Source organism: Hemibagrus wyckioides, linkage group LG28 (assembly GCF_019097595.1).
Source record: "Hemibagrus wyckioides isolate EC202008001 linkage group LG28, SWU_Hwy_1.0, whole genome shotgun sequence".
NCBI lineage: Eukaryota > Metazoa > Chordata > Actinopteri > Siluriformes > Bagridae > Hemibagrus > Hemibagrus wyckioides.
In genome coordinates, this window is record NC_080737.1 from 16,235,115 (window position 1) to 16,244,610 (window position 9,496).

The window sequence follows — 9,496 nt, forward strand, 5'->3', positions numbered from 1 at the left end:
GTCAGCTTACTCATCTAAATAATTCTAGAAGAATCTAAAGGTTCTTCATTTTGTTCCTCTAAAGCCCCCTGTTCTTGATCATCTAAAGAATTGGGTTCTTCAGCTTGTTCCTCTAAAACACTGGGTTCTTCACTTTGTTCCTCTAAAGCAGGGGTGTCCAATCTTATCCACAAAGGGCCGGTGTGGGTGCAGGTTTTCAGAGGTGGACAGTAAAGAAGTACATTTACTTGAGTACTGTAATTAAGTACACTTTTTGAGTATCTGTACTTTACTTGAGTATTATTTTTTCTGGATACTTTTTACTTTAACTTCACTACATTTGAAAGACAAATACTCTACTTTTTACTCCACTACATTTCTGTCAAGGTCACTGAGTAGAAATTATTTACATTAATCATAGGATGAGTTTTTTTCACTCTTGTAGCGTCACGTGTTGTAAAGTTCAGTGGTTTTCCAAAATTTTTTTAACTCAATTGATCAATTTCTGACAAAATGGATGAATATATGCTTTGTATATTATACACCACCAACGCATTGGTAATGATGTTAGTTAACACACAAAAACGTACGCTGTGTCCAAATTCTCATACTATGTGTCCTAAAAAGTATTCAAAAATAGAATTAGTATGCCCCAAATCGCAGTATACTGAAAAGAGTATTCCAAAAATTCCTGGATGGTCGACTACTTCCGGTAGAAATTCAAAGTGCAGAACAATGCACACTCTAACGGGTAATATTGCCCACAACGCATTGTACACAGGAGGGAGGAGCCTGGACAATGGTGTAAATGCATATTAAAACGATGTAAATGAATTGTGGAAATATATATAACTCTTTGTTAAAGCAGTGTTGCTGTTGGCTGGTTGTACAGCTACAGTTGTGTAGCTGGGTTTTAAAGCAGGTTAGATTTTTTTTTCCTGACCAGGCTTCATTTACAGACCATTTGATTGAAATGTGCATGAGTGGATACACATAGATGTGTACAGGTACATCTCAAAATTTAGAATATCATGAAAAAGGTCAATATTTTTTGTCGCTCAGTTCAGAAAGTGAAACCCATATATTATATAGATTCATTACACATAGAGTGAAATATTTCAAGCCTTTATTTCTTGAAATTGTGATGATTATGGCTTACAGATAAGGAAAACCCAAAATTCTGTGTCTCAGAGAATTAGAATATTGTGAAAAAGTTCAATATTGGAAAGTCATGGTGTCACACCCTAATCATCTAATTACCTCAAAACAACCTCAAGACTTGACAGTTGTCCAGAAGACAGTCAATGACACCCTCCACAAGGAGGGGAAGCCACAAAAGGTAATTGCTAAAGAAGCTGGTTGTTCACAGAGTGCTGTATCCAAGCATATTCATAGAAAGTTGAGTGGAAGGAAAAAGTGTGGTAGGAGAAGGCGCACCAGCAAAAGGGATAACTGCAGTCTTGAGAGGATTGTCAGGCAAAATCCATTCAAGAATTTGGGGGAGCTTCAGACGAATCCTAGACATGGCCTACAAATGTCGCATTCCTCGTGTCAGGCCACTCCTGAACCAGAGACAACGTCAGAAGCATGTTACCTGGGCTTTGGAGAAAAAGAACTGGACTGTTGCTCAGTGGTCCAAAGTCCTCTTTTCAGATGAAAGTAAGTTTTGCATTTCATTTAGAAATCAAGGTCCCAGAATCTGGAGTAAGAGGGGAGAGGCACAGAATCCATGTTGCTTGAAGTCCAGTGTGAAGTTTCCACAGTCAGTGATGATTTGGGCTGCCATGTCATCTGCTGGTGTTGGTCCACTGTGTTTTCTGAAGACCACAGTCAACGCAGCCATCTACCAGGAAATCTTAGAACACTTCATGCTTCTTTCTGCTGACAAGCTTTATGGAGATGCTGATTTCATTTTCCAGCAGCACTTGGCACCTGCCCACACTGCTAAAGGTACCATAAGCTGGTTCAATGACCATGGTGTTACTGTGTTTGATTGGCCAGCAAACTCGCCTGACCTGAACCCCATAGAGAATCTATGGGGTATTGTCAAGAGGAAGATGAGAGACACCAGACCCAACAATGCAGATGACCTGAAGGCTGCTATCAAAGTAACCTGGGCTTCCATTACACCTGAGCAGTGCCACAGTCTGATTGCCTCCATGCCATGCCACACTGATGCACACAGAATTTTGGGTTTTCCTTATCTGTAAGCCATAATCATCACAATTTCAAGAAATATGGTTGCTAGTAAGTATTGCATACAACAATGCAACAATAATAAAACAATGCGTTGACATTTACTTTTGATACTTAAGTACTTTTAAAAACAAGTACTTCTGTACTTTTACTTAAGTAAAAATCTGTCTTTACAACTTTTACTTGTAATGGAGTAATGTTTGACCAGTAGTATTTGTACTTTCACTCAAGTAAGGAAGTTGTGTACTTCATCCACCTCTGCAGGTTTTCATTCCAACTGAGCAGAAGCCACATCTGAGTCTACTTGAAAGCCAAGATCAGTTGATTAGCCAGTTGGAATCAGGTGTAGCTTCTGCTTGGTTGGAATGAAAACCTGCACCCACACCGGCCCTTTCTGGATAAGATTGGACATCCCTGCTCTAAAGTATTGGGTTCTTCATTTTGTTCCGCTAAAGCACTGGGTTCTTCAGCTTGTTCCGCTAAAGCACTGGGTTCTTCAGCTTGTTCCGCTAAAGCACTGGGTTCTTCAGCTTGTTCCGCTAAAGCACTGGGTTCTTCAGCTTGTTCCGCTAAAGCACTGGGTTCTTCAGCTTGTACCCCTAAAATATTGGGTTCTTCATTTTGTTCCTCTAAACCATTGGGTTCTTCAGCTTGTACCCTTAAAGCATTGGGTTCTTCAGTTTGTACCCCTAAAGTATTAGGTTCTTCAGCTTGTTCCTCTAAAGCACTGGGTTCTTCAGCTTGTAGACCTAAAGTATTGGGTTATTTATCTTGTTCCTTTAAAGCATTGGGTTCTTTAGCTTGCTATTCTAAAGCATTCTTTAGCTTGCTTATCTAAAGCACTAGGTTTTCCAACTTGTTCCTGTAAAGCATTAGGAGCGCACGGAAGTGGGTTAGAAATTCGCTGAGGCGCGCCAGATCGCGCCCTCGGAAAACGGGCCGGTGAGCGCCCTTTACGGTGAGCGCCGGTCGGAGCGCGCGCGTGTACACACACACATACACGGCAAGGGCGAGGGAGAGAACCTCGCTTGTTGTGGCTTAATTAAGGCACCATGAGCGACTCTCTCGCTGAGTCGGGGTCAGTCTAACTTGATCAAAAAAAAACCACGGAGGAAGCTGACTCTCAGCCTTCAACTGCGATAAGACAACTGGTGAAGGAGGCTGATTCCCAGCCTTCAATCTCGAGATCACAACTTTCTAAATCGCTTTTAGCAATAAAGCCTTTCAGAGAACTTCCCCTTGGTCTCTGATACCTGGCACAGACTCCATCCGCCCACTGCCGACCTCCTAGAGTTTAATTAGCGACACGCACAGGTGCCGCGCATCACCACTAACTGCCTGCACTGGGCTGATCACTATAAAAGAGCCATGCCAATAATCACGGATTTGCCCAAGCAGGCACGCGCGACGTTGCAGCTAAAGCACTGGGGTCTTCAGCTTGCACCCCTAAAGCATTGGATTTTAAATAAGACTCTAAGTAGAACACCTTTGGGAACCAAGTAACACCTAACTAACCCAAAGCCCTCTATGGAACCCATTTTGTAGTTTGTTTTGACTGAAAAGAGAGAACCCGTATGATTAGTCAGCTTCTTATGCAATAAGTTAAGTGAGTGGCATCCAGTCAGGTACAACCAGTAGGACCTGATTCCACCATCTCCACCCAGTTTGTACCAAGACACTGAGCTGGTGTGAGTTCTCTTCCTCTCCTACCAATCATTTGTCTGATTCCTGCAACCTTCACAACTCCGGTGAGACTAAAGGATTTACTTTTTCTGACATGCTGTAAAAGTTGTGATTGTGATTTGGAGTACAGGATGTTGATTGAAAATTCCTTATGACATTTTGGGGAAAAAATATATATAAACAAATCTTTATCAAATTGTCATTTATTTCCTGTTGCATTCTGCTGAGCTAAATGTTCAGGAGCTATTTATTAACTTTCACAGAGACATTACATTTATGAATGATTTGCTTGCTTGTGTCTTTTAGAGGCCTCAAGATGTCATTTTTCCAGAAATTATTTAAGGGATTAGTTGATGACGACAAGCCAAAAGACAACTCGGTTTGTTTGAAACATTTGTTTGTGTATTTGTGATATGTTGTCTGTGCTTAGTTTTCAAGACATCACAATGCACACATGTTTTCTAAATATGTTAAATCTCTTGTCTGTAAACAACAGGGAAAAGATTCTTCTAAAGGAAGCGTCACGCCTTACTACGGCACCGTCCGGCCCGATCCCAACTTCAATGCCAGCAGAGATGCTGCTGCTTTACAAAAAGCCATTGACACTAAAGGTAAGGTTTCTGAAGCTAGCATATAGCAAACAAAACACAAACATTCTGCACTTCCTAAAAATACATGCGTTCGTTTCCGTTCTCCGGGTCACTGTGAGAAACTGCCTTTAAATGTTTGTGCGAGAGAGAGATCGAGATTGAGCTGCTGGTTAAAGGCTATTCTCCCCCAAAAATTGTATGTAAAATACTATGTTAGCACACTTAAGCTCTTCTGGGAGCAACGTTTGTAAATTTGGGGATTTTCTTTTACCATACAGTACTGATTTATTTCTTTACAGCATGTTTAGCTGCAAGCTATGGCTATTAGCTACAGTAGCCAGGTTAGCAAGCCAGTGCCTGAAGTTTTCTTTAAATCAGACCTAGCTCATGTTAAGTGCTAGCTAGCTTTGTTAGGTAGCTAGTTTGCTAAAAACAGCTATATGCTACTTTGCTCACGCTTGGGGGGGGGAAACATTTCTCGGCCAATTTTTGGTTAATTAACATTTTTTTCCTGTGGAAACTTGAACACAAACTCCATGTGTCTAAATTATGCAGTAGTTAACAGTTTGACATTGAACATTTCACAATCTGGTTGACCTAAACAGTTTTTTATACTGTATAATAATTAAAGTAATAGTATAGTGTAAAGAAGTTTGTGGTGTTTCAGGTTGTGTAGCATATCAAGGTGTTTGTATTGTGTGTGTGTGTGTGTGCGCGCACAGGTGTGGATGAAAACACCATTACAGAGATACTAGCTCGACGCACTAACGCACAGAGGCAGGAAATCAAAACGGCTTTCCAACAAGAAACTGGGAAAGTGAGTGTAAAAACTGCACACTATCTGTAACACATGCTAGAGATTTAGCTTGCTGATATCCGCTTGTAATTTTCTTTAGGATCTAGTGAAGACTTTGGATTCTGTTTTAAAATCCCACTACAAGAATGCGGCCCTGGCCCTGCTCATGACTCCGGCGCAGTACGATGCTCATGAAATCAGACATGCCTTGAAGGTAAAGCAGAGGAATCCAGTTTAAAGCTCATCACCTATATAAATTTCTTTAATAGGGTCTACAGAAATGTAAATATTTCTTCAAATTTAGGGTTTGGGAACCAAGGAAAATGTGCTGAATGAAATTCTGGGGACGAGATCAAACCAGGAAATTAGTTTGTTAAAAACTGCCTTTAAAGATGGTAAATACTGAGATCTTTACATGTCGTGTCTAGTCATGTTTCTTAGGATAGATATTTACAAGTCTTCATATAAATTGTATTTACTGTGATATTCCTATGGTTCACAGCATATGGAGAGGAAGTGGAACACGATATTCAGTGTGACACACATGGAAATTTCCAGACATCTCTGCTCGCCTTGTGCAAGGTACAAATCTATAACCTGTTAAGAAATATATAATGTATCATAGGGCTGCATGACAAGTATGAGTATAAAACTTGACTGACATAAACTACTCAAATTAAAGGCTCATTCTATTAGCTGTCACGAAGTTGTCTTTTGTATATTTGGGAGTATGTAGCCTGTACAGTGAAATTCCTCCTTCGCGTAGCCCATCCTTGGAGGTTGGGGGCAGTGCACAGGGTCAGACATGATGCAGCACCCCTGGAGGGGCATTGTGGTGGTTAGGGGCCTTGCTCAAGGGACCAAAAGTGGCAGCTTGGCGGTGCTGGGGCTTGAACCCTGATCTTCCAGGCCAACAACCCAGAGCCTTAACCACTTGAGTTACCACTTATGTGAAGTCACAGATGTTTGTTGACTTTGACTTAAATTAAAACATTACATCGATAGTCATGTAAGTATATAGTAAAATGAAACTTATTCTACTCAAAGACCAATATGCATATACAAACATGCATAACTCTAGTCATAATCGTCACTGTTCAGGTTTCATGGTCACTGTTATGAAGCAGGTATTCATGTTCACATGTCCAAGTTCCAAGAAGACACTGTAGTGCATCATTTAGAAGTTTTTTCATGTGTGATCGACATACCAAATGTTCACTGAACTACTATGTCAACGGTCATGAAACTCGAACAGAAGTCAGCCTATGAGGTGTTAACAGTGTTGTGTTTATCAAGATGCTGGCATTAAAGCTAAAATGAATGTAATCAGCCTTCATGTCAGCTTGCACCTGCTAAAATATAAACCTGCAGTGTAGGCTCATGGCACTCACATGTATGTTGGCCTGGAAAGTGTTATAACTGCTGTATGTCAACAAAGCTGTCATTTGACTTGAGATTTTAACTGACATGAAGATGAACATGCTCAGTGTTCGTCAGCTGATACCTGCTAGAATACAGCTTTATACATGTGTATAGGTTTGTTCAACCATAAGTCAGGGTTATAACAGCTTTGTCAGCAATAATTGATCAGGTTTATGTCAAGATGTTGACAAGAATGAGAAATCAGCCTTCATGTCAGCTGGCACCTGCTTTTTAAATGCATGTTTAAGTGGAAGTCAGTCTGTAAAGGGTTATAACAGCTTTATGTGAACAAAAATCAATTAAGTTTTATGTTCAAATTGTGACATTAAAAATGAATGCAAATAGCCTTTACATCACATGACGCCTGCTGGAAATGGCTTCGTAAATGTGTATGTAGATTCGTCAGTTGTCATGACACCTTATGAACACTACTTTGAAGGATCTGCTTTTATAACACAGGCGACCAGAAATGAGGATCGTGACATTGATGATGGACTCGCAAAAAGTGCAGCCAAGGTGAGGTCCCTTATCTTCCTAAAGACTCGGTATTATAAAACAGATTTTATTTTATTTTTTTAAAATGACTGCAATTAGCAGGTTTTGAATATCGCAGCCTACAAACTGTACATCTAATGTTGGGTATAAATTATTCTCAGTCTCTGTTTGAAGCTGGAGAAAAAAGGCTTGGGACAGTTTCTTCGGTTTTCATCGACATCCTGACCTCCAGAGGTGATGCCCAGTTGTGCAAAAGTAAGTCACATGATTAACAATGAATTAAATAAACCAAAATTGGCTTTTTTCCAAGCCTACTGGGTTTCTACTGCCTCACAAAATCATGGCTAATGAATTCACACTGTTAAAGTTCACCTGTATAAAACTGGCACAAGGTCAAAATTTTCCTGCTACGAGAAAGTATTTCATGTCCAGCGTCCTTTCCCCTTCAGTGAATCAGCTCATCTCAGCTTGGATCCTCTCAAGGTTTCTTCCTCATCTCGGGGAGTTTTTCCTTGCCATGTCGCCTCAGGCTTGCTCATTAGGGATAAAATGTGGATAAAATAGTATCTTTAACTTTTATATTTTTGTTTAAACTTTTTTTTTTTTCCTCTTTCTATACTTCTGTAAAGCTGCTTTGAGACAATGTCCATTGTTAAAAGCCCTATACACACACATTGAATTGACTTTTAGCAAACGAAAAGCAAAATAGTAAACGCTTTCCGCTCCCATGTTGATGTAGCAAGTCCATGTTTGTAAGTGAACCATAAATTTTGGCACCTCTGTATTTGATATGATTGTGTGTTAGTTTTCAAGCAGTATGAAAAGTTAAGCCCAAAGGGGTTTGCCCAGGTTCTGAAGAATGAACTAAGTGGAGACACTGAGGACTGCCTAATGACCTTGGGTAAGTCTAAACATCTCAATAGGCAAGATATTTAGTTTGTTGGAAAGCATGAAGGTGTATAAGTCTCTCTGGATCTGGGTGTCAGTAAATGCTGTATATTTAAATGCAAATACTGGGGGTATAAAAGGTGGCGGCATTCCAGTTTAGCATGTTAAGTTCACGCTACCAGTCAAGCATGATTAAACACCACACCTACGCACTTGTTTAAATCTGCATTGTATTGAAGCCCTGAGTGTGATGGAGGAATGTGATTGTTGTTCACACAGTGAAAGCAGCCTGGAACAAACCTGCCTACTTTGCAGAAAGTCTGCATCTGGCCATGAAGGTAAAGAGGTTTGTTTAGCTAGAAACACAAACTACTGCACAAACTAGGGGGGAAAAAATTGTGAAAAGAAGTGGAGTATTTTGGAGAATATTTCTAAACATTCAACTGCTGATCTTGATTACAATGTTTTAATACACTGTATCTGGAAACATGTGGGTGAAAATCTGTTCTGTTTTATTACTTTAATTGTAGTTATAAAGACAATTGGTCATATTAAATATTACACTTATGTTGTAGTGGAATTTTTTGAAAAGGGACAATCCAGAATTATTGGCACCCTTCGAGAAAATAAGCCGAAAATACACACGTGCACACACATGAGTAAAATGTTAAGTGTGGACAGAAGGGGGCGCTGAAGAGTTTCATTTTAACACAGAATTTCTGTATTTATTTTAAGCAGTACATTTATTCGTTGGTGTCTCAATTATTGGAACACCCCACCTCTGCTCAATTTAGATCATTTTTGCATTTCTCTACAGCAGAATATATGCCTGATTAGTTTTTTATATTCCTCCAATATTCTGTCTACATACATAATTTTGTATTTAAAAGATATTTTAATAAAAATTAATGTAAAATATTAATTTTAAAAAAGGGGGTTCCAATAAAGGCTTTTTATTTAAGGTGTACATTTTGTATTTGAGGGGTGCCAATTTTGGATTTGACTGTACCCACTGGAGTTCTGATATCTGCTCCATCCTCAGGGCCTGGGTGCCAACTATGGCACGCTGACTCGGATCATAGTGAGTCGCTCTGAAGTGGACCTGCAGAAAATTTTGCAGGAGTACAAAAGGATGTACGGGAAACCGCTTCAGCAGGATATTCTTGTAAGTCACACTGAAATTTTCATTTAAAATAACTGCGATTGATTGAAACGTGTGTTCACTGAAATCAGTTATTTAATGATTAACATATTTGGTCTTTACAGGCTGAAACCAAGGGGGATCATGAGAGAATTCTTCTGGTGCTCTGTGGAGAACAAACAGCATGAACATGAATTTTCAGATCTTTAAGTGTGAAATGTTGCATATATAAAAACAAATCTGTTATAAAAATAATTAATAAAGCTACTTCCCTGAAACTTTCCCGGTTGACGTCAGTGTGTCCTG

The 9,496-nt window shown here is 39.6% G+C and overlaps 1 protein-coding gene across 1 annotated transcript; it reads left to right on the forward strand.

The window, feature by feature from the left end:
- The first annotated feature begins 3,835 nt into the window (after positions 1-3,835).
- On the forward strand, positions 3,836-9,471 carry LOC131348704 (annexin A1-like). The gene is made up of 13 exons (XM_058383839.1): positions 3,836-3,923; positions 4,165-4,237; positions 4,355-4,469; positions 5,171-5,265; positions 5,345-5,458; positions 5,549-5,639; positions 5,747-5,826; positions 7,126-7,182; positions 7,323-7,416; positions 7,967-8,062; positions 8,329-8,387; positions 9,092-9,214; positions 9,316-9,471. The coding sequence occupies exons 2-13, from the start codon at positions 4,175-4,177 to the stop codon at positions 9,376-9,378; spliced, it is 1,050 nt and encodes a 349-aa protein (XP_058239822.1). The 5' UTR covers positions 3,836-3,923; positions 4,165-4,174; the 3' UTR covers positions 9,379-9,471.
- The last annotated feature ends 25 nt before the right edge of the window (positions 9,472-9,496 follow it).

Excerpts from the sequence above, each read along its gene's own strand:
- LOC131348704 (XM_058383839.1), top strand. The coding sequence starts at position 4,175 with ATGTCATTTTTCCAGAAATTATTTAAGGGATTAGTTGATGACGACAAG. Across the intron at positions 7,183-7,322 it reads TCGCAAAAAGTGCAGCCAAG|TCTCTGTTTGAAGCTGGAGA; the intron begins GTGAGGTCCCTT and ends AATTATTCTCAG. Across the intron at positions 8,388-9,091 it reads GTCTGCATCTGGCCATGAAG|GGCCTGGGTGCCAACTATGG; the intron begins GTAAAGAGGTTT and ends CTCCATCCTCAG.